Raw genomic sequence first — 25,801 nt, 5'->3', positions numbered from 1 at the left:
TAGTTCCTGTATGTTTAATTTTTGCACTACAGGAGATAATTTGAGCATGGAGTGAAGTGTTGATAAAAAAGGAACTTGTTTGCATGCATTTTTTTCCTAAATGTCTGTCTTCTGTAATTTTGTTATTTCTTGAATGATTTGAAAACACTGAAGAATTTCTCATTATATGCCAATCTTAATGCATTGGTTATTCACAAAAGCTAGTAGAATGCATTTTAAAACGTGAAAGATACTTACTGCTGTTAATTGGATTACTATTGCATTAAAACTTATTACTGAACGTTCTGATATTCGTTTAGAATTGTACTTCAATTTGCAAATATAGTGAACATTCCTAAAATCTTAAATGAGCTTATCATTAAGCTTTGATAATGATTATCTTATTTAATTACCGATTGTTACCATTTTTCTCCGATGATTCAAAATTGAATGCTGCAAATCTTTGTTGGGAAGAAAATCATAGCCAACTTTAATATGTCATATAAAAGCTAAGATTTGTTCAGTGTCTTTTAACTGCATGGATGTATTTGCATTTTTAGTTGCACAAAATGAGCATTTTCTCCAACCTTGTAATTTATTGGCTCTCATCAATGTTTGTTTTTTAAGGTTAACGATTTTGTGAGAGATAAGTTTATGAGTAAAGACGGCTCCGTCCCACTGGCTGCAGAAATTCTTGCTGGTGGCTGTGTAAGTATCTTTAATTTCCTTAATTTGAGATACATGAAAGTACGGTGTGTAAGATTACCTGTGTGGACTAAGGCTTCTGTTTAACCACAGATGCGGTTCAAGAGCAGACTCTACTAGAGCATCTCAGTTCTTTCCTAGATAGGCCAGCCGCTCTTGATGAAAGGGTAAATGTGTCTGTGCATCGTGCCTGTAACTGCACCGTATAATTCTCACAGCTTAGTTTGTTTCCTTAATACAGAATCTGTCTTTGTGAGTGTTGGCTGTAGCTTATGGCCTAAAGAGGATTCATGCTAACCTTTCCAGAAATTAATAATTAGCTACTACTTTGTGGCACCCACTCTGCCACGTCACTTCTTTCCTGATGTGTGATTGCGCCCACTAATCTTCACTTTTTGCAGTGATCCTGGCTGTTTGAAATGGCAAAAACTACTCATGCTTCCTTGAGTTCACAGCAGACGTAGGCTGTCTAATGTTAACTCAGTGCATAATGTGTTCCTGAATGTAGGCTGTAGTTAAAACCCACTACGTTTTTAAGATTGTTTTCCTTGCACTGAGTAGTATCTTAATGAACAAGTGGTATATTCCTGGGTAAATGATAGTACTTCACATTTTGGTCCAGTTCTGTGTGTTCACATTACAGCTTACTTTACCTGGTGTATTGATTTTGTTCTAGCAACTGTAAATACGTTAAGTAAAATGAATAGTTATTCAAAGACCCGTGCACTTTACAGATAAAGAACACTGTTTATTTAAACTGGCTTTGATCACTGGGGCATAGCAATGTTGGTATATTTTCAATCTATCTTTGTTTCTGCTGTCATAAGACGGATGAGGTCACGTTTTCAAGCAGCTTCTACCTGTGTTGAAAACTGCACTGAGCAGCAACTTAAAAACAAATTCTTGCATCTCGGCCTCAGTCGGTGCAGAGATCCATTCTGTGTGTGCTCACAGAGAACATACCATGGATTATCTCAGCCTGGGGTGCAGGGGCTCCGTGCCTCACAGGCTGAGAAGCTCCGGCTTTCTGTAGCTCTCAGGAGATGGGGCAGGATTTGGCTGCTGTCTCACTGCGCCCTGTTTGATCACTGACCTGTTGTAGACTGCCAGGTAGGATCCCCTTGTTCTGTAACTTTAGTAGCATTCAGGGGAGGAAAAAAAAAGAAAGGGGGGGAAGAAGAATGTGGGTCTCTGAAGTCCTAAATAAAAAGCATGCTGTAAATGGAGGGAAAATGCAATAAACGACTTGCAGAGTAAAAAGTATTTGCCCCTTCTGCTAATAAAACATCTTATGAACATAGCAGCCATAGAAACTCAGCAAAATTTTCATTTAAAATGTCATTTATTCTGGAGTTTTTATTTTTACAGGCTGCTGTGAATTTTTTAATGCGGTAGAAAAAAAGACTCTTTACGGAGACCTGTCATTCACCAGCAAGCTTTTTGCCAGCGGTTCATCGTAAACCAGGGATCTGCTTTCAGAGATAGGTGGCTTGAGATGTATTTTGAACGTGCCGTAGCTGTTGGCTTGTTGCGTTTGGAATTTGAAATACACGTGAAGAATGGGATGCTGCATGAGCTTCTAGCAGCAGACGTGCGGTGGCAGAATGCCCCGAGTTTCCTTTTAACTGCGAAGTGCTCCTTTTAACTTAAGGGCATAGTCTGGTGCCAGGCAGATAGGTTGCAACTTGCCTCAGCTGCAGGTGGTCTTTGTGTTTTTGTAACTTTAAACCGAATTGGGCCCAGTAACACAGACTGTCATTACAAGTGGTGCCTAGCTTTGCGAGGAAAAGAGATGGGTTTTCCTTTCATGGGATAAACATATGCATAAAATGTGAAATGCCAAAGGCAGGCCTCTCCTGGAGCTACGAGTCTTGGACTGGCCCAGTTTCAGTTCGTTCAGTCTAAAAAGGGGCAGCCAGCTAAGAGATGTTGTATAAAAAGAAACCTGCCCTACCGCCTTTCCACTCTCCGCATCCAGTTTTCAGCTGTGATTGTGTTACAAACACTGATATTACATTTTCCTTTCTCCGTGCTTGCATTTCCCTGGAGCCCATTCATTGCTTTATGCGAGGGTTTTGTGCTGGGATGCGTGGTAGATTTCAGTGCTTTAAATACCAGCCCCACGAGTACACGTTAAGGCATTAATACCTAAGAAAGGGAGGACCAAGCAGATACTTGGGTGTTTCTGGCTGTTCGGTAACACAAAAGGCTTTGAAGGGGTCAGTATCACCTGAGCAGCTCCACTCTGCTATTCGCCCAACCATTGCCAGGCGTTGACTTTTAAGTCCCTAAGGAGCTCGCTTTGCATCATAATTACTGAGAATTAGTACACATGGCTGACTTTTGCACTTGTAACTAAAGCTGATTGTTTCATTGAACAAGTCTTTTTCTGTTTTGTAAACTGTTTTCTCTGCCGAAAAAAAAGAAAAAGAATAAAAGGAGAAAATAGAAAGATCTTTTACTCCATGACCTCGTGGCACTTAGTTCGGTTAGCAGTGTTGTTTCATAGCTTATTATGTGAAGATGAAAGTGAGAGGTTGCCTGAGATTTTTCTTTTTTGAGACCTCCAAGAATACAATTAAAAATGCAACCCTGGTGTTTTGGTACAGAACCTTAAGGAGGATTTCTGTGTAAATAGCTGGCTCAACGTTTCCATCTCCTTCGTAGGAATTTGCCTTAGTGACTGCAGTGTTTGCTACCTGTGAAAATGCACGGAAGGATTTGCTCAATGCCTGACACCTACCACGAGCACTGGTCTCTGCTGTGTAGTTAGGACTCATCCAAATCCTATATAGCCCTCACCATTACTGGACTAGCAAAGAGCTCCAGTTCTCAGTTGTAGCGTAATGATATTGTAGAGCTATGAGCTGCTAAGCATCTAAACTACAAATCTGACTTACGCTCCTCAGAAGAAGAAGTGCAAAAATATGTTAGGTTTGATTTCAGCTGATGCTGGCTGTAAATTCCCTTCAGGGCAAAGGATGAGTTTGAGGAAGCAGTAAATTCAGCTTGAAGTCTCTTCATTTACAGTGACGATAATCTTGTAGTTTATATAAATCTTTGTTTTCTACGATCTTTAATTTAGATATTGAAGTAAAAAATAATCACCACTCCTACTGATTTTATATCACTTGCTTCTTTTAAACCTAATTCCCTGAAAAGCTTCATTAAAAATAGACTGATTTTTCTGATACAGTGCTGATTATTATTCCTATTTTGGGATTATGTAAACAGATTAAAAGCTCTGTAAAAGTGGTATAAAGATTATTTTGGGGTTTTTTAAGTGCTGCCACTTAGTTACCACTAAGCTTTCAGATGAGACAATAATTTTGCATATTTCCATAAATATGAAGCAGTTCCACATTTAATTGAAAAGTATGATTTGTCTCTGGAATTGTCAGTGGAAGAAATGTGAAGATTCAAAATAGAGTGCTTAGAAAATACACACAAAATATTAAGAAAAATGGAGGAAGTATTGTAGCACAGCTGAAAAGAAACAGCTTTTTAATATATGTGGACTTGTCTGCATATGGCGGTACAATTATAGAGGTAAATCAGAGGCCTGATGTTCTACAAGAAAAGGGAAAAACATTTTGCTTTGTAACCTTTCCTCCTACTCTCCCTCCTCTTTCCAAGTGCACAGTCTTTTTCTTCTCAGCTGCTCAGTGTGCACTCACTATTAGCCAGTTTAAGTCATGTAGCACAGTGCAATTACAGACCCCGTACAGATCTGCTTTTATTTAAGCTGTCAAGGCAATTATAGGCATATTTCTAGAGACTTTATAGCAATCACAATAAAGTTGAAACATAATGGACCTGCTTGGGCAACCTCAACTCTGCCACGGAACATAAAAATTAGATATGATTAAGATGGGGTTCATCTAGAAAGTGCAAAATCCTGTCCAGAACTAATTTTTATAAAGGAATACGATGTGAAATTCCAGATGAATTGTGTCACATAACCAGTCCAGTGCAAATAGTTTTATTAAGCTACTTACAGCATTTGTTTTATGTTTCAGAGAGTAACAAAGATAAGTCTACGTCTGAGTTGCATTTTCTCTGTTGAATTTTAGTAGAGGCAGAGAGATGGACCATGATTCGTAGATCACTTACAGACATTCAGACATTTCTGAGTTGTGTCTGAAGGTATCAATCTTTTTTTTTTCATTATTCAGAAATCTAAATCTGACAAAATTCTCTTCTATTTGGCAAGGAGCTCTGAGCTATGGGTAAAAATGAAACTGAGCGTTAAGTAGGCGGGAGGGGGGGGGTGGAATCCCTGTATGTGTATCTGAAAAAAAAGAATCACAAACTGCTATTGCACAGAACAGTTTTGGTATAGTTTATTGAGATGGTTAAGTAATAATGGTCTTCTTTATGATTGCTCATATTAGCTTTGAAAGCAAATGGCATATGTTTCTTGTATTCTTAGCAGATTTACTCTAAGAAGTCTATTCTCCCTGTAGCCACAGACCATAACTTCCATTTCACTTTAAAGGGCAGTTGTACATACACGTATAAAAGCCCAACAGTCACATTTCTTGTTTATGGAAAGGTTCAAAGGGCTCCTAAAACTATTCCTTTTCTTGATGAAAATTAAAGCTGTTTACTACATGGAATTTATTCTGTTAAATAAATGAATTCGATTTAAAGTATATTTAATTAATATAATGGAACAAAATATACTGAATATAGTGTAATTCATCCAGATACTGAATTTCATTTCAGATACTGAAACGTGTGGTTTTCTCCTCTGAGCTCCTAATTGCAGTTGTTATAGCATATTGGTTCTGACTGATGTTCAACTTCTGGTAAAAAAGAAAAAAAGAAAAAAAGAGCAGTTCAGTTTGGGCTTAAATTTAACTTCACCTTTGCAAACCTATTCTGTTTCGACACTGCTGTGTTTTAAGTGTCTTCAGTTAAATTTCAGCTAATCTTTGTCTGAAAGCCTTACGGTGAAGCCGGGGAAGGCAGCATACGGTAACACGATAGCCCTTCCAAGAGGTCGTACCAAAGGGTGGGGATGTTCCTGGTGTAGGGTTCCTGCTTCTCTGTGACCTCACCCCACATTTCCTTACAGGTTTGGATGTTTTAAAAAGTAGTTTTGCTGAATCTTTTCCCCAGTCGTAGCTGTTGAAACTGGCCTTTCCTGAGCACAGTCAGAGGTTATGAGGAATGTGGTTTCACTCCGCTGAATTTTCCTTTTAGATTAGTTCATTTAATTTTATTTTTTTCCTAAGATTATTTTCCCATTACAAGTTAGAGATACTTTTCCTTTTCCTTTCCCTTCCACCTTCCTCTTCCTTTTCACTTCCCTTCTCCCTTAAGAAAATAAAAATAGAGAGGGACCGGGGTGAAGGATGGAAGGGGATTTGTACAAGCTCTAAAACAAGAAGGGGTGCATAGGTTTATGTTGATATCTGTCAGATTGCAGAACAGATCGGTTCTATCTATTAAAAAGACCATTTTTTCCAAGAAGTATACCACATATTCTTTCCATTCTTTTTTTTTTCCTGTGTTGTACTAGAAATATTGACTGAAAGTTTACATGAAGATGCATTATAGCTTAAAACATTATTGTTTTGATAATTATATTTTATTAGGCATTCTTTTCTCCTGTTACTATTACTTTTAATAGCAGTAAAATATTGTAGTGTTTACCTGTGCAGGTTCAAAAAAAAAACAACCTCAAACTCAAATTGGGAATTAAAGAATTAAAGTCTAGCTTTCTGTGAGAAAAAGGAAGATATTTATGATGTCACAGTAATTTATGATGTGACCAAGAAATAATGGGTCACAATTTTAATATAGCTACCATGCTGTAAGACTTGAAAGGTCTGTAAATCATTACATGATTCCACAACTAGTCAAAATAGACAAGTAGAGCAGACAGAGCCAAATGTTAACATATTTGACAGGTCTGTAGCTTAATTGCTTTTATAATGCCAATCAAGAAGGCTCCACTTTGATTTTTTTTTTTTTGGCTAGGCTTCTAAGAACTGAATTACCTATAACATAGAAAATATAGAATCTGCAATTTTTTTTTTCCCCATAGCAGAGTTGGTCTGTGCTCATAAAGAAGCCATGCTCCTGTTAGTTTCTTTGTAGGCAGGTTATTAATAAACTATTGCTGGAAATTCTCACAAGTTCTATCTGAGTTTTGCTTATCTATATGAAGCAGCAGCAGGAATGCTCTTCTGTTCAGGCTAATTGCAATCCTATTTATGAACATTTTAAGTGAATGTTTGAAGGGGCTTGCTTTGCATTTTATGTACATGTGGACATTAACAAGACGTGATGATTACAGCTCTGTTCGCCGTTTGTGCAGCCCAGACTAAAACCTCAGCCAGGCCAAGAGAAGTCTGTCCTCGGAAGACAAAGATTAGCTGGGGAAAAACACAGTTCTGCCTGAGCAGCATGAAAGCTGTTTCTGTGCTAGCCTGGTCCGGGTAGTGAAAAGCAGATGATTGAGGGCTGGGGAAATCTCCTCGTGATCTGAAGAAAAGGTATTTACTACACGAGCTCCCATTGCTAAAGAGCATTATCAGAATTCTGTATAGATAGGGCTGCAGATGAGAGGACACAAAATAGCACAAGATGGCTTGTCTGGGTTTTTGAAGCCTGGCTTTATCTGAGGAAAGGTAACACAGAACCAACCTTTTGAGAACCCAGTATGATTTACCCTTGACACAGAGTGCCACATAATTAAGGTTTTCACCTTTGAAATATATAAGAAAAACAGTCACTTTGGACAGCTGTCTGTTCCTCGGCATCTCTTCTGGTAACAGTGAACTCCACAGTGAAACCACATATGCAGCCACTCAACACAATTCATCTCACACTTTTGTGACCTTAGGACATATGAACACCAAGACTGTCACAGGTAGTTTGGAGCTCCGTGGTGGTACCCTGTAAATCTGGCTCTTCTGATCTTGTTCTGTTATGGAGTTACATGTGATTTTGTGGTACATCATTTAATAGTTATGTGCCTTGGTTGCCTCTTTTTAAAAGAAATCTTAGTTTTGTGTTTGTACAATGCTTAGTACTTTTGGAACTTTGACTTGAATTAGGATTAATATACACTAGCAAATGCACAGGGAAACAAGTTGCATCTGACAGGTGGCAAAGAGTAATATCCTGGGATGGAGTGCAGAAGCCCATATGACTGAATATGGTACACAGTTTACTAGAAATTTTGGATCTTGCACCACTTGGTTGTCTTGTAAATCAAATGAGTAAGCCAAGCATTGCAGACAATTTCTTTTGCAGACGCTGATTCCGGATAATTGTATAATACTGTGCTATGTATTTTAATGGTTGCTATTAATTGCCATAATTGCTGTCCCTGGGTGATATTGTTGGAAATATTAACACTCTAATAGCAGTAGTAATCCTTTTATTTATCCATAAGCTTAGAAGATGATATGTGACAAGTTAGGTACAGAAAGTCTAGGATAACCCTAAACGCTCTTAGCAGAAAACAGGAAAAAACGTTATGGCTTGAAGGTAGTAAGTAAGGTTAATTAGAGGTGCTGGAAGAGCTGATGATCAATAGCGATGGAAAGAAAAGAACCACAACCTAATACTTTATGTTGGGATGGAAAATACAGAATTTTCTTTGTGAATTACAAGCTTTATTCTTTTCAGAATGTACACTGAAGCTTTCAAATGCAGATTTGAAAGCCTTTGGAGGGTTAGGTCTGGTGTACTCATTTTCTTATCTAGTCTCATAAGGGCACAGAATGCACTTAGATGAAAAAGAAAAATGATTCCTTGCCTTAGTGTAATGAAGGATGTGAAAATCTGTTTATTTTCCAGTAAAGTTTATTACAAGATTATTTGGATACGTGAAGAAGTAGAAAACATTCCAACTTCTTAAACTGGAGTGTTGTTAAGCTAGCTGCTGTTATTAATTTTTTTTTTTTTTTTGGTACAGAATGGATTGTATTTCTCCATCGACAGAAAAAAAAATACCACAACTATTTCTGCTTCTCCCCGCTGTTCTATAAAATAGGAAAGTAGAGGGAGGAATGTGATAGGCATTACTGTATGACTGTACAAGGCTATACCGCCATCGAGAGGTGCTGGGTGATATACCAAGTGCAGAGTTGAAGAACTGCAAAAGTGGGGGAAAAAAAAGTAAAAAAAATAATCACATGTGCATTTGTAGCCCTCCATGTGTTAAAACACAATAAACATTTTGTAGGCACGCGGATTTCTAGTGATCTCTGTCTGAGGAGTTCTTGGATGGTGCAGGTATTTCTCTTTCATTTTCTTGCTTTATATCACACAAGACCATAAGGGCTTGTGATTAGGTCAAATGTCAAATGCTTTTAGAATAATATGAGCCCTTTGTGGGGCCTTTCAGATAATTATGCACCAGCTCAGGGTATTCACTACTATAAATGAGCCAACACTCCTGTTTTTATTTAATCACATGATAATAACTGGAAAGTAACAAATGTGCTTTTCCAATCAGATAATTTGTTTATTTAAAAAAAAAAAAATGATTGGAAGAGGTGATAAAGAATTCAGAGTTGAGGGTATTCAGTGCAGAAAAATTGATGTTATTGGTGACTATCTATACTCGAGAGTTTATAGAAGTTATCCCATCGTTATCCCATTTTTATGACACTTAATGGAGAAATCATTAAGCAACCTGAGCTTAAACTGTGTTTATTCTGGCCAAGAAAATTGTTTCCAAGTTCTTACCTTTGGGGACATATTTTAAAATAATTTTTAAATGAGGTGCACTTTTAACTGTGAAAGGTGCCAAACAAGAAGGTAATGTTCTTCAACTTTTTGCCAAATAAAATGAGCAGGCTGATAACATTGATCATGTTTTGTGTGTCTTTTCCACAGCAGTTTATACCAGCACCTTGAAGAGGCTAATAAATAAATAAATAAATAAATAATGAGATTTCTTTCATTACATTCACTATGTAAAAACTCAGAAGACAGAAACAATGCTATTGTGATTCAAGCTACTGATTTGGAGATCAGGATATCTGGCGACTGTTACTAGTTGCTTGTTTGAGCTTGGGGGACACGCACACAGGGCATACAATTAACCTCCTTACCTCAAATCCCCTTCTTGTAAAACTAGAGCCATTGTACTTCCCTCACAGGAGCACTGGGAGGAAATAGCCATTAATATTTATGAGACACTTGCATACTGTGATGATGAATAACGCAATAGGAGTTACCGGTACTAGACAAGCAAGAAATCATTTCATTAGACAATATAGTAGCCATCTCCAGTTTGCTTCCCCTCCCTTTGGAGAATAGGGAGCTGCAGTTGCCGGCATGGATGATTAAATAACAGGGTGATAAAAGCTCCCCACGAGGTGACTGTACTTGTTACCATTGGAAGTGCCTGTGTACTGGCTGGTATCAAACCATCCTTCGTCTCCATCACAGGGTAGGCAGGGTGGTAAGGTACTACTGAGACCTAATACGGTAGGTCCTACCGAGACCTTCTGTCAGGTATTGTCTGGCTTAGCACCTTCAATTACTCATCATTTGATTTTTGGTGTGTATCTTCTATCAAATTCAGAGGATGACAAAGGTTGTGCAGAGTTCTGGAGTAGTACTTAAATGGTTTTGTAGAAGAACTTCAATGGAAATTTCCATTTCTTTTGTTAGAGGTCCTGCTTGGGCAACAAAACCAGTAGTATTCACATCAGCTGTTTTAGTGTTTTCGGTAATGCCTGGTGCGTGCAGGTCTCAGTGCTTTAAAAATTTGAATACAGTGAGCCTGATTGTATGAGGTGGGAAAGTAATAGCATCCCCATTTTTCAAATAGCAAGCTGAAACAGAGAGAGTCTTGTGTGATTTACCCAGAGCCACAAACATGTAACACTCCCAAGTATTGCTGCAGCCAGGCTGGACGTGCAAACATAAACATTTGTATGTGCTAGCACTTTAAATACTTCCCACTCGTTAGAATTCAGAAATTATTTGCCTTTATTCTCTATTAAAAACAGGTCTGTTTCTGTTTCCTTTCTCTAAAAATGGCATTCACTTATAAACATTTTATAGATTTTTAAATTACTCAATGTTTTGGTACATTAATAATCATCAATTAAACTTAATTTTGTTGTCATCTTTTGAGTATTGATATGGTTTTCCCGTAGTGAAAATTAAAGAAACACTTCCCATGGAGTCATGGTACAATGAAATGCAAGAATATCACACTGAGAGAAAGTAGTTTATTTGTGCTAACATAGATCAGTTGATATGAGCTTTTAAATTAATGTACTTTAGAGGATGGCTGTGGTGTAGCAAACTTGCAAATGAATCTTAGCACCTTGCAATTGGGATTTTATCATTTTAAGAATGAAAAATGTGTGATGGCAGTGTGGGAACACTTAATGTTTGCAATAATAAACCAAACTGTTTATCGCATAGGAATTTATAGTTCATCAGAAAGACCCATCCAATATTTGTTTTGATTCTGAGACTTTGCTAGATGGGTATACAAGTAAAGAGAATGTCTTTGTTGTTGTTGTTGTTTGGTTTTGGGTTTTTTTGAGTGCTGACTTAATACGTTTTAAGTGCAAACCTGAAGTCAGGATACGTGCCAAATAATTTATCATCCTAATTTCTGATGGCAATAGGAATAGCAATTTTATATGTACCAGGATTCTGGTTTGGTAAATGCAGTTAAATTAAATTATGCCAATTTGAAAGTCAAAACCAGTTGAGTTACACAAGAGCGTGCTTTTTCTGGTCAAAATAGGAAACATTTGGGATATTTGGGGGGTTATGTAAAGACTTTAATTTGTAACCACACTGTGTATGCTCAGTCAAAGTGGTAGACAAGAATAGTTGTTCGTGCGATTTGCCATTTCTTCAGCACATTATTTAAACCATATTACTGTGCCTATTTTTTATTTTGAATGATAGTTGATCTGAGCTGTGATTAATTCTTTTAACATTTGGATAATTTAAAAAAGATGTGCACATAGTGTTTACATACTGGGCATGGCTAGATGGAAGTGCTTTAAACACAATTTATTTTAGTCATTGCCTTCTAGAAAAAAAACTGTTTTGTTGTGGGGAGGGTTGCCCTTTGCATAGCCTGTCATTTCAGGGCCTAGAAGAGAGCGTAGCGGCTGGGCCGTGTCATTAAGAAATTAACAGAAGTTAGAATGATGCTGTTGAATTTTGGCCAAATGGAGCTCAAATGTGTATTTCTAAATTCAGTGAGGTTGTGCCATGTAACCTTTTTTTTTTTTTTTTTTCACTTCAAATTTAAGCTTGGGATCTGTTGGTGTACCAGAATGGTAATGCCTCGTGTCACCTGTTGTGAATGAGATGAACTTCAGTAGAACTGGTGCAGTCTAAAATGCTTGCTACCACTGTGTTTTAAATCTGCCTAGCTTACAAGACCAGTTCAGTGATACCTTACCAACAAATACAGACCAACACTTTTAAAACATTTAGCAGTTCTTGATGAATGCAAGCCTTCAGGCTTTAGACCTTTCTTACTTGGTGCGCAGATAATGACGTGGAGCTCAGACTCTTGAGTCAAACAGCATTTGGTGACACTGAAGCTAGTATTTCAGGGGGGTTTTAGAAGAGGAAAAGATATCTGCAGTTCTGGTTTTTGGAATCCATGTATTCTTTGTTTTATGAACTTGTGCCAAAATTGAAAAAGCTTCTGCCAGACTCCTACTCCTTAACAGTATGTTTTCATTAAGTATCACCGTGATCTTCTCAGTTTCTTTACTTGGTTGCTCTTTTGCTCTATTAATTGCTTTATGATGTTCTTGGCTTGTCAGTATTGCGTGAATTGATGTTGGTGAATGCGTTCTTGCAGCAGGAATGGAGGCAGCGTGTGTTTGATGTACCTGCAGTGGCTGACCTGCTTCCTCTCTGTTTCCTGACCATTCATCTCACGTGGGGTAGATTTCTTGCCTTGTGAGCTGCAGCTTATTAACTAATATTAAAATTCACATCTGCTAATAGCTGAACTGACGGCAGCAAGATTAAAAACACCTTCTCTTCTATGTAACAGGACATATGTTGCAAATAATTTAACGAGTTAACATACTGCTTTCTACTTTTAATTTCAGGCTGGAGGTTCTCAAGTGATCTTTACCAACCCACTAGAAATTGTCAAGATTCGATTACAGGTGGCTGGAGAAATTACTACTGGCCCTCGTGTCAGTGCCCTCACTGTACTACGGGACTTAGGCTTCTTTGGTCTCTACAAGGTACCTTTTTGTTCATACATAAATGAAAAGCAAATGGTGAATATTTCAGATCAGAAGATCATTTCATTGTCCTCATAAACTTTTGAGAATGAACGTAATTGTACTTCTTTTTAATTATTTGTTGTGTGGTATTATATCTTCATTTTATTCTCCTTCTTCTTTGAAGAAACGACCTTGTGATTTAAGTATGTGGCTCTCGTGAATCTTACTAAAATTTCTTTCATCTTTTCAGCAGATCTGGCTGTAAGTATTGTTGATGAAGGATTAGTTTATGTTTCCCGATGCTCTGCCTGGTGTAAAAATAGACTTATTTTCATCTGCTTTCATTATACAGAGCTTACAGTTGTGGAGCTGTGCTTTTGCTTTTCTGTGTTTGATTCAGCAACTTTCCCAGTTGCCCTTATTAATCTGGTGATGGGAATGAATTACAGCACAATAACTAGTGAAGAAATATGGACGGTGGGAGCCCGGTGTGAAAGTAAACTCCTACAGCAAACTTCCCCTTGCTAGTTTAGAAGTACATTTCCACAAGTAATACTGGAAAACGTACTTTTTTGAGTATATGGTGCAAACTCTACTCTTCTGCTTTCTCCATTATTGTTCTCATATACATATGCATAAATATCTAGAAATAAAGTTGGATTTAATGTTAGACTGCTACACGCACACACACAGACTGCAGAAGGGTTAAGGACACCTTCTGTTGAACCTCAACAGGGTGTATGCTGCAAATAATGTGAAGGGCAGACATACTACCCTCCACCTGCAGATGAGGTGGACAAGATACGGAGGGGTGTGAAAGGTCTTGGAATACTTTGAAATACCCATTATGCTCAGAACAAAAAATGAATAAATTCCATACACCACAGAGCACCGTATGGTGTTTCTTCAGATTCTGCAGCCTACTCTCCAGAAGAAAGCTTCATGCTGTCTGTTTGTCCCAGTCTGTCGTGCAGCAGGCACTATTCTTCCATTTCTTATTTACAGCAGTGCAACTGTAAACTGAAGATGCTTCGATAACACCAAATGAGCCCCAATCCCCCTCCTCGACAATATTTAAATGTCATCCGCATTTTTCACCCGCAATCCTTTTAAATCGTTCTCTTACCATTACAAAGAGGAAGCCTGCCCGGGAGTAGATGTATGTATGCTTTGGCCTGGTGAGAAGTAGCAGGCCTGAATAGGATTTAATGGGGAGTCGTTTTTCCCTTTAAATCGACTTGCTAATTTTTTAGGTGTTTTACTGAAGCCGATGCTATTGTGTAAACTCCTAATAAATGACATTACGGTGTTGATTCGGGTAAGCATTTACAACTGAACAGTCTGCATCCCTGAGGCTGTGCAGGAATGGAGGGCAGCTACTGACTCGTGCTTGAACTGTTATAAATAAAGCACAGCATGAGAAAGAAGGGCCAGCTAATTTACTACAGCTAGTGTTTATTCATTTGTTTGTCGTGATGTCCTTCTGTTGCTTGCTCAGGAGCGTTTGCTTTTTTTTTTTGCCCATTCTTAGACAGCATTCATGCCTTAAGTCGTATTATGGCTTATTTGTGATTTCTGGAGTACTTCGGGACTATTTGCAAGGAATGCACCTCCTGAATGTGAGCTGTTACAGCTCAGCTTTGCACTGGGACGGGCGCTGTTCTTTAATCACAAGCTACGTGGTTTCACTGGTGCCTTCATTAAGTCCATTCACCTCCTCAAAACAAACAAGCAAACAAACAACCATAAGGGTTTTCGCTTTGTTTTCACTCTTCTGTCTCTGCTTCTCAGTCTCCTTTCCCCACCCCTGCTCCTCGTGGTTCGTATATGCGATTTGTGTTTGTCACCTCCAAAAAATAGCCTGAGCAAACAAAAACAGACAGGAGAAATGAAGAGAATTGAATTATGTTGATAAATTTGGAAAGCTTGTGCTGCTAACTGCTCAGTTAGCTTTACAACTCTGAAACAGAAATGAGGGTTTCGTGTCTGTCTCACCACTTTCATGTGAACTCTTAACGTGAACTGAACTTTCATTGGCATCTTAAGGCTTTCAGTGTAGCTCTGCCTTTTGCATCCTTGTGAAGATGTGTCCGAAGCCTCAACTGTATTTATTTTAGTTGAACTTAAGAAGCATCCATACATATTACTGCAGAAGGACAAGGACTGATAATTGCTTTACAAAATAGTTTTGTTTGTGAGTCTTGAACTTTGTTATATGTTGGCCTTTGTGTGAATATCCCAGGTGTTTAAACACTTCTGTGTGTTAGCAGTGATTTAGGACCAACTGCTTCACTTGGTTTTGCAAGCATTGAAAGCAAATTCTAGACTTTTCATTTCAGGATTTTTCATTTGAAACAGATGCTTTTTAATTACCTCTCGTATTTATTTATTTATTTGTTTGTTTTTTAAACAGACCAAAATGTAATTGTGAGATTTCGTGTTGTGGTCAATAACAGGGTTTTGTCCTTTTTTGTTTTCTTCCTTTTTTTCTTTTCTTTTTGGTATGAATCTCGTAGTAGTGGGGGGAGGGGTTGTGTTGGTTTTCTTTTTCTCTTTTTTTTCCTATAGTTGGTGTAGAGGAAGCAAAAGTAACAAGAATTCAGTGTCCCATCAGCTTTGTTTGTTTCAAGTGCATAACGTTCTCCTTTTTTGGTCTGACCTGTTGGAAATCCTCATAAAACTGCCCTAAGAAGGGTTCACTGCAGTTTTCTACAGCGGTTTCCACCACTGCTCAGTGTCTGAGCATGAGAAAGTGAGTGCCTGAATGATTCACTTCTGATGTCTGCGTTCATGGCCATTAACAATCATCAGTAGACCTGTGTCCCTAGAGGAGACCGTGGGATGGGATGATACAAGAAGCTGTGCAGAGACAGGATCCTCTGTTGCTTGCAGAATGTTCTTCGAGGTCTTGCTTTGAGGTGGAATGGAAAGGGATTCCCTCAGCCTGACAGTTGCCTGGTGGAATGCATAGAAAGCAAAGCTTGCTGACTGTACTGCCAGCAGTGGAAAAAATGGACTTGCTAGAGAGGTGAGATCAGTGGAGGGATAGCACATACTTAATAGGAAGATGGAGTCCGGAAATTTTTCAAAATAGGAGCACAGGCATTTTGAAGTATTTTTCTGTGATGAGTGAGAGCTTTACCGATCACGTTCATAAGCTCTAAGCAGAGCAGAAGTGTTTCCATTGCTTGTCAGTGTGAGATAGCTTCTGTATTGAAAAGCTACAAACCTCTTAAATCAGGAATGGTCATCCAGTCTGCTGCACACTGGCTTTTCTGTTTCTCTCTCTGCTTTGGTGCTGTTTTGTTTACTGTGTTGCAAGGATTGCTTTAAAAATTGTTTTCCCAGTTCAGAAATAAATCAACTTGAAAGCAGTTGCGACCACAGCAGATCAGTGCAGCATGTTCTGCTTAGTTCCTATGAATCTTGCTAAAACATACGTTAAAATTTAGGTGAAAAATCATTGTGTTCCATATAGTAGTCGATATGGAAGAATGTACTTCCATTAATTACAACTGCAGCAAGAAGATGCAGAGTTACACAAGTCAGTCCTAGCTTCACGAGGCAAATGCTTGCATGTCTCAACAAGGCCTGCTGTTGGTTGTTTGAATTAGTATTTTTGTATTAATTTCTAACTAGGAAATGCACTTTGTGGATTAAAACTCCCATACTTCCCTGATACAGGCTAATTTCAGTGTTCCTGTCTTTCCTTAGCAAAGAAAACCACTGCAAAGATAAATAAATCTTATCTCTTGTGTCAATGAATTAACAAAGGAAATGTTATGTAAACCTTCTTTGCATCCAGCTGAGTGAATGTTTCATTGATTATAATCCTAATTATCACTGTGTTCTAGTCTAGACAAATTGCATTTGATTATCACTGAGAAGCTAGGTCACAGTTTTGATGTCCCTCTGTATTCAGGAGAGTAATATTCTCTCAGATAATTCCTCGTTGTGTTAACGTGGTGCTCTACTATGCTAGTGACAAAACAATTCACAGGAGCACTCTGTCAAGATGTCTGCTCTGTGCACTGCTGTACTTTGTAGTTTTGATGTTAGAATCTGATGAATGTGTGTGGAAAACCAGTCTGCAGGACATCAGGGCAGCCAGACTTAGTGTTTGACCACCTTCGTAGGTTTTAAAAACACAACCCAAACCTTTCCTACAAGAGTTGCTTTCCCCACAGCTTCCCTTTAGGTAGTGGAAGAAAGCAATAAATCTCTCCTTTACCTGCTGTTCTCAGAGTTGAGCACACTGAGTTCCTTCAGCCTCTCCTTCCTCACACACTATGGGCTTCCTGCCCACCTTAACAGCCCTGCACCAGACTTTTCTCCAGCGTGGCAATATCCTTCTTGTACTGGAGAGCCCAGAACTGGACACTGGACTCCAGATGCAGTCTCAGCAGTGTTAAATGGAAAGGCAATATCAGTTCCCTTGCATCGTTGTTAAGGCAGCACAGTGTGTGGCTGTCTGTCTTTACTACAAAGAGGCATTGCTGACCTGTTCCTTACTTGTCCACCAGCACCCCTGGACTTTTTTTGCATATCAGCTTTCTGGCTACTCATACTCAGCCTGTACTGCTGCAAGGCGCAGTTCCAGTCCAAATGCAGGACTTTGTATTTGCTATTCTGAACTTCATGATGTTCTTGGCAGCCCATTTCTCCATGCTGTGAAGGTCTCTGAGAATAGCAGCCTGCTCCTCCAATTCAGTGTCATCCACTGATCTGCTGAGAGTGCAGCCCACACTCCGCCGATGTGGCTACGATGATACTACAGCAGATCATCCCAAAACTTTGCTCACAGTCACGATTTACAACATCCATTTCTGCCAGCTTGTCTACAGGCCAGGCAATCAGGTTCATCAGCCATAATCTGGAACATCCTTATTAGTTGTTTCCAATATCTCGCTGTCCTTTATGTGCCTGGAAACAGTTTCCAGAATAGTTTGGTTTGTAAATTTCCCAGGGACTGAAGTGTATCCAAGCAGCTTGTAGTTTTCCAGATCTTCCTTCTTCCTCTTCTTCAAGATGGGTGCAGTGTTTGTCTTTTTTTCCAATTGTATGAACCCCCTTGGCTGACTTGAGATTTTGAAGGCAATAGCCAACTCACAGGGACATCAACCAGCTATCTCAGCACCACTGGAGATACATATCTGCTCTCATGGATTGTGTGCAGGTTGCTTAAATGCTCTGTCTGCTGTAGGTGAAGCTGTGCTTCTGCAGACTTTTATAATATGCTTATGGAAGTGAGAAGCCTAAGTGCAGATTTGACTAGTAAAAAGTGAGACAAGTAAGTAATTTCTCCCCCTTTTCCATGTCCTTAGTCAGTAAGTGTCTTGCCCCACTGAGCAACAGCCTCACAATTCCCTTAGTTGTCGTGAGCTGCTGATATGCTCACGAAAGCATTCACAACTCACTGGGTCCAGCACCAGCTGACCCCTGGCTATTCTGACTCCATTGCTGCATGCCCAGGCAGTGCTTCTGCATTTCTCCTGGGTAGACAACCCCCATTTCGCCTTCCTTTTTTACCTTCTGCATCTGAGCTTACTTATGAGTTCCTCACGTATCCACACTATTCATTTTATCCATAGTTGCAACAGTGAGATTTGACACGTACAACTTGCTAGGTTAACTGCTGAGTTGAATCCCCAGAGTTCTTCAGAGGCAGAAAGCATCTATTTTTAATTTTTCTGCCTTTATCTCAAATTCAGAGCTGCTCGTGTAAGAAAGTATTTCAGGACACCCAACTTCTTTGGGGAGCACATTGTAGCACTTCTGCAGAAGGCATTTATTTCCTCTGTTTGTCTTATTTCTGCTGGTAATGGTTGCTGTGCAATCATGGAAGGGCATGGAAGCTTAGGGGTGGTAAATTCTTCTTTAGCTGCAGATGTTCTGTAGATGACAACTGTTCTTAAAAGTATAAAGACAGTGTATCCCAGTCAGGGAAAGTACCATTTATCCCTAACTCAAAATTCCGTTTGTGTTGGCAGAAGTGAGAAAAAACACATTTCTGATTTTCAGTGTTTTTAATACATCTTATGTAATTTCTGATCACAATACTGAAGCGATCGCACAAGATGAGGTAATGTGTTTTGTCTTCTGCCTGTCTGTCACAGTAACATGCATAAGGTCCTGTTAAAGTCAGTTGAATTCATATTCTCTTGGTTTCCAAGGACATTTTTAAGTTGCTCATTTAAATACACTTATTTTGTACTGCATAGAGACTCATAAAATATTTAAATGGGATTTTTATTAAAATACTTGTCATAGAGTCAATGAATACCTTGAGTTGGAAGAGACCCATAGGGATCATCGAGTCCAACTACTTTTACAAGTAATCAATTCTGGTGGATAGTGCTTTTCTGCACAACCTGCAGTGCCACTCCCTCATTTTGTGCAGCAGTTGTTTCTGTGATGCCCAAGAGATGGTAAACAATAGGGCTCAGTAAATGATTCTTTGAGGAAATGACACATCAGTTGCGGTAATGTTTATGATTACAATTCCTAGAAGGTATTTATCTCAGATCCGTGCCTTGGCTGATACTGCCAGCACAGCCTGCATGTCCAAAACTAGTCAGAAAACCTTCCAGTAAGCTCTTCTCCTTTTCTTTTTTTTTTTTATTTTTATTTTTTAATAATAACTTCATAAATAGGCTTCTGGTATACTGACCTGGAAGATGTCATCTCAGTTGGCAGCACATACCAAGCTCTCACCTGGTAGCTTTTGGTAACACCTGAGATATTCCAGCTCTTCACATTGTGAGTTTACAGCAGGGTGATAAACATGAAACTGAGTAGGAAAAGAGTTATGTTAACTTGCATCCAGCACGCTCATTTGTGAGTGCATCCTCCTAGTGAGAACCTGCTGTTCAGAGGGTTTATTTCCAAAAGCCCTTTACTTAAGAAGTTTTGCCACTCTTGTCTGCAAAGTGCATCTGAATTGCTGGCGCAGTATTTGGAATGTGTTTTATTCCTCTAAGCTGATGTGCTGTGCTGAATCAGTTTCATGTACTGGTTGGAGTAAACGTATGTGAATAAAAGCGTGTAGCAGCTCTTAAGGCAATGTCATTTTAGAGCAGAAGGAAATACGGCCCTTGCAAGCAAAGGCCTGTGGTGTTTGTGAACGCTACAAAACCTGTTAGGTGCTGCCAGAGCTCCGATTCCAAAGGGTTAAGTCTGTAGTAAAACCCAAGAAGAATGCAAAATGATCAAGAAATGACATGCTGCCTATTGTTTGTAGCTATAGGATCAAAATAACAATTATACATGCCAAATAAATTCTAAACCTGTAAAGGAGAAAAAGAGGGGGTGGCTGTAAGTACAGGTGCCAGAAGCATTAAATAACCCTCTCAGACAAGGTGCACCACTGTTGTCTTGAATGCTGCTAGGTCCCCCAGTCTGGCATTTTTCCCCTGCACCAGACAATGTGCATTCACTGCAGGAGACTCGGGTAAGCCTGCGTCTCCCAGACCTGCCGGCTCCTTGTGCCCAGCCCGACACAGAGGTGCCTTTGTCAGTATAATTACCCTCCCCTTGTAGTAGAAATAGTTTGTTTAGAGCCTTATTTGCAGGTAGAGCTGGTATAAGCAGGAATTAGCATGCTAAAGAACCTGCCCCGGCACTGACTTGGGCTTATTTATCAGAATCTTTGACAATCAGAGGTTGGTTTTGTGTGGTTTTGGTTTTTTTTTGTTTTGTTTTGTTTTTGTTTTTTTTACCCTCCATGTTTTTTTTTTCAGTGAGATAGCATCCAAGATTAAGAGCTTTCAGGTTATTAAAGAGCTCGAAGATGGGAGCCAAGCCGCTGTTGCATTAGGGAGGCACATGTCATGGTGTGTAGGATCTCCCAACAATTTCATGCCTGGCAGCTCTGCACCTTGACTGCCAGAATAAACGTGAGCGGATGATCCTTACAGCTTTCTGGGGACTGATTAAAACCCCTTTTGGCTTTCAGCACGTTGTCCACATCAAATAGGTGCGAGAGGTAAAATAAATGTTGCTTTTGCTTTTCAAGATACTGCAGCCAATCTCCCTAAGCCTTCCTAATTGGCCTAGGCTGGTTGCGGATGATTAACTTGAAGTTAAACGAGGCCTGCTTTTAAACATGCTTTCCCAGACTTTAAACAGAACGATGGGGGGAAACTTTAGACGGTTGTGATATTGGAACAGGGCCAAATCGGGTTATTGTTAAAGTGGATCCAAGTTTTGATCCAGGGTTTGTTTACACTCGGCCAACTAAGTTGATGGACATCCTCTCTCTGCGTACCCGAGTGTGCGTTATTTGTGATATTAGCAATATACCATCTCCGTCCCATGAAAAAGGGCCTTTTAATGAAGGGGGAAGAATATTAGCAGCTGAGATTCCACTGAGAGTTGCTTGCAGTCGGCGTTTGTGGATTTCCATCCGTTATTTCAACTATGTAGAGATATTTCAGAGTATGAAAAAATGCGGAGGAAAACGTGCAGTGTTTAATGGCAGCATTGCAAGGAAAATAAAAGTAATGTGCCCTGAGGGTAAAGGCAGTGGGGAGATTTGCTCTGAGGAGAAGTATGCTCTAAAAATAAATCCTTGAAGAAACCATCTTGGTCTGAGAAAGTTTCATTAGTGAATTTCGTAATTCTTCTGTGAGATGAATACAGTGCAGACGTTTGATCATTAAAAAGTTGTTTTCTCATGCAGAGCTGGGTAAAGCCCTCGTCTTTTTTTTTCTTTTTTCTTTTTTAATGTAAGGCTTAAAGGTGAGCTGTAAAACAGGCTTCTGTTGGAGCACAAGGCCAGAACTCCTGTGGAATGTTAACTGCAAAAGATCCCCCTTCTTCTTACCCTATGGGTGAAGTGAATGGGCTGGATGGGTAATTCTAAGAGCCCAGCCCAGCACTGGCTTTGTTTTGTGCCTGGTAACTCGGTTCAGCCTGTGACTGTGCAGTGGCAGTGCTTTGAGTACCTATGTGGCATTTTCTTTAAGTCCTATTCAGTGTACCTGAGGAAGGCCTAACAAGAACCAGTGATTGGGAGCATAAATCAGACCTATCCAATTACGAAACAAGGCAAACCTTCCTAGCAGCAAGAGTAATTAACCTTAGAATGGACTGTCAGGGAAAATGGTCAGTTCTTGGTCTGAGAATGTCAGGCAATAAGCTGAGAGAGGTCAGGGACAGAAGGGGGTTCCAGCAGTGTGATTTGCTCACTGCACTTGGCAACTACGCCTGTGCCACGCAGAACATCTGACAAGTGGATCTGATGGCTGGTTTTAGATCCGATCTTCATTTTCTCAGAGGTGTTCCTTGACTGCAAACTACACTTGTTAGCATCTCCTGTGAACTGGCTGACAGGATCTGTTTTTACCATAATCCCTCCTGCCTCACCTTGCCAAAAGGCATCATTTCAGCTTTTCTGACACCTTGCAACTCTTGTGTCTTCGCTAGATAACTAGCGTCCAGCTTACATCAGCACTCTATTTTCACTGCTATTACTGTAGGAGCTAAACTTACAGATATGTCCAGGCATATAATTAGATTTAATTAAATTCTGTGCATATTAGCATGTCACCTGTGAAATGCCTGCTGCCGAGCCATGTTCCGTCTGGTAGGGCTGTACACCAGAGAGCTGTAGCAACAAGGGCACCTCAGAAGGGCTTACTGTGGAACCTCAAGGACTTTCACTGCAACTCTACCCTAGCTTCAGAGCAAGCAGGCTTAGCCCCATCCACAAAGCATTTCCTTCTGAAGCTTGAAAGACTTCACCAGTTCTTCAAAGGCACCTCCTGTTTGTGTCTGCCTGCCACACTCAGTCCTTGTGCGTTCAGACTCTGCTGTCCTGGATTCCCATGTTGAGGAAAGGCAGACTGCAGGTCCCTTTGCTATTGGAGCATGGATGTTATTTGGTATTTCATTTTCACTGACCTACTGCAGTGGCTTTTTGCATTTCCTCTTGCTAGAAAAAAAAGTTTCTTGCTTCTACCCCCACAGTTTTTCTTGCCTTTTTACTGTCCTCTTAAATTTGAAGCCACTGTACTGTTAACTGCATTGGTTGTTTGTACCACTGAAGCAAAGCGGTAGCAAGAGCTGAAACTGACCTGAAAGAACTGTATCCCAAATCATGTGGACTTCAAAAACCACAAATAAGTCTCTGTTACTGCCCTGTGAAAGGGTTGGTGTCACAGCCCTACTTTGTCCTCTTTCCCCTGATACATGTTGCATTATCAATTGCAATGTCTGCATGGATGTATGGATGAAGCACTATTTTCTTTGAAGTATTTATTTCAATAACTTTCAATATTTTCTTTGAAGTAAGTGGGAATGAGAAGGAACAGACTTGTCCTGTGACTCTTATTCAGACATACCCTGAACTTCCTCTACAGGCACATGGCTCAAATGTCAACTACTTACTATTCTGCAAAGGTGTTACCAGAGCTTATGCCAACACACATTTTCTCTATTACCAATAAATGTCTACACTATTAAGGAGTGAAGGAGAACAAGTAGACAAGATAAATATAATGGTAGAAATTACTGAACCAAAAAACAATACACACACGCTACTCAGCAGAGTGAAATACATCTATCTTATAGAATTTTGAGTGGAGAAATTGCTTTTTCTATAAGCCCTTAGTGACAAAACAAATATTATGATGTTTCTCTGTTCTCCGGTATTCGTTTCCATCGTGTTAAATTTGCTCATTCTCAAAACCTGTTCTCTTTTTCAACACAGGGCGCTAAGGCGTGTTTTTTGCGTGACATCCCCTTCTCTGCTATTTACTTCCCCTGTTATGCTCATTTGAAAGCTTCATTTGCCAATGAAGATGGAAGAGTCAGCCCTGGAAATCTGCTCTTGGCTGGGTCAATAGCTGGTAAGTGCCCAAACGGCTTTCTATGTGCATTTGTGTTACACCAACAGTGCAGTAGCTAGAGCACATTTTGCAGCCTTGTGCCCAAATAACATAAAGCTGCTATGCTAGAGAAACGATCTGAGGTTAAAAATAAAGATCCTGCAAGTTTGGGGTATATTCATAATGTTTAGGGGGGAAAAAGAAAAGAAAGATTGAAGTTCTGATGTTTTGTCGTCATGTATCATCTTTACTTGTGACGTTACTGTGCTGTTGGCTTTGGTTGGCTGAATGACTGGCAGAGTTTTTTGTTGAAATGGTTTATAAATGAAATCACTGAAAATAAAATCATGGCATTCGTGAAATTTTGTGATCAAAGGAATCTTGAATATTGGTGTGTGGAATCCAAGAACCATGCTTGCAGAACACGCTGGCAAAACATGACAAAGTGACGAGAATTACTTGCTACCCACAGTCTCCTGTGCAGTTATATGGCTTTGTGAGGACTTCGCCCTTATCAGAACAGTTTCTGAACTGGATTGGATTCCATTGTCTTGCCTTCTGCAACAGGGACTTGTATGGAAGAAAGCATAAGGAGTTGCTTGTTGTCTTGTGTGCCATAAGTTGCTGATTCCTGACTACCCAGATACCAAAGAGGTGCTGAGTGTCAACTTGAGCACTTTCCTGTTCTAGTCTGCTACATAGTGGATAGGAAAGCCAAGCAGTGCTTAAGTTGCCACAGATACATTCAATTTGAGTGTGCCAGTGCCTAAGGGGAAGATAGAGACACTTTGCAGGCTGTTTACTTTTGTGTCAACTGTGTAGTTGGTCCTTGACATGGTGCCCAGCTCCTACACCCAAAGGGGCTCGCTGCCTCATGAAGTGGGCAGCCTGGGAGCCTGCTCCTGCCATATCCATTCTTCAGAAGTTCCCTTCAGGAAACAAGTAGGCTCAAAAGCTTGTGCAACATGGCCGTAGGGGAATGGGTAGCAAGCAGGAGGTTCCCATCAGCACTCACAAAGCAGATGTTTTCATCATGTTAAGCATATGCTGCTTGACTTCTCAGAGCTTCACCCAAGTTCTGGCCAGCTGGCAGGCTGCTGCAGCCTGGCAGGCTAGAAAAATGATGGAGAGGCATGGGTCCAGCACAGATAAGTAGCTCATCTGTTTTCTTGTTTGATTTGTAAGGTTTCTTCTTCCTGGGGGAGCTGTTTTCAGTCAGGATTATACATGGGGCTGTGTTTCTTAAAGATTAAGGACCTTTTTAAGCCAGTAACTGGTTGCTGGATGTGGCCAAGGCCAGCGCAGATCAATTGGCCCGCCTTGCTGAAAGCATATGGCTTCAACTGCTTATGTTGGCATTCAGTCACCTGTAGTGCAGAGGAATCAACCTGGCACAAGGAAAACCAGCTGTGTTATAATGACTGGTGCTTAGAAACCCTGTCCTCTCCCATCCCCATGCCCCAGAGCTACCAATCTCCAAACCCTTCCACAGGAGCTTACATCCATCTTACTTCTCACCCAATTTAGCAGAACAAAACCATTTTTGAACTTCAGTTCATTTTTACAGACGTCAAACATAAGTTGGCATTATAAAGCCGAGCCATTTCTTGGGTTTTCCTATTTTTCTCTTTCTAGCCATTGTCGGTTGATTGCAGACTGAGATAACTGTCCCTTTGAAGTCCAGGCACAGAAGCAGTCTTTATTGTTGCTGATACAGCTTACCAAACTAGCTACGTTGTGAATTTTATCCAGGATTTCCTGTGAATCCCACTCAAAGTTAACTCTCATGAGCAAATTACCGTATGAAAGATCCACCATTCGTTATACGGCTTACAAAACCAAGACATTTCTCTATTGGGTACAGATAAAGTATGGTGGGACATGCATGTCAGCCCTGCTTTGCCCCAAGAAGGCTGAGGGGAGGCCACAACAAGAACCCCACACCTCCATCACTGGCTCCAACTCTAAACATGCGGTGCCCTCTGGTACAAGCTGGCCAGCTTGGATGCACACCCGCACCTTCTGCCAACAGGTGTTGTGTCTGCTGTCTGTGTTTTCTTCCTTTTTGTTGTCACTGGGGACACA

General features: G+C 40.0%; 1 protein-coding gene across 9 annotated transcripts in view; it reads left to right on the top strand.

Moving 5' to 3' along the window:
- SLC25A13 (solute carrier family 25 member 13) overlaps window positions 1–25,801 on the top strand; it is a 93,875-nt gene that overhangs the window by 64,097 nt on the left and 3,977 nt on the right. For all 9 annotated transcript variants that reach the window (NM_001012949.3, XM_046925896.1, XM_046925889.1 and 6 more), the window contains 3 exons: window positions 607–687; window positions 12,765–12,905; window positions 23,599–23,737. In NM_001012949.3, the coding sequence (NP_001012967.2) occupies window positions 607–687; window positions 12,765–12,905; window positions 23,599–23,737 (361 nt within the window). The remainder of the gene's footprint in view (window positions 1–606; window positions 688–12,764; window positions 12,906–23,598; window positions 23,738–25,801) is intronic.

The sequence above is a fragment of the Gallus gallus genome, chromosome 2 (genome assembly GCF_016699485.2).
Source record: "Gallus gallus isolate bGalGal1 chromosome 2, bGalGal1.mat.broiler.GRCg7b, whole genome shotgun sequence".
Taxonomy (NCBI): domain Eukaryota; kingdom Metazoa; phylum Chordata; class Aves; order Galliformes; family Phasianidae; genus Gallus; species Gallus gallus.
This window is presented reverse-complemented; position numbering and strand designations above follow the sequence as displayed.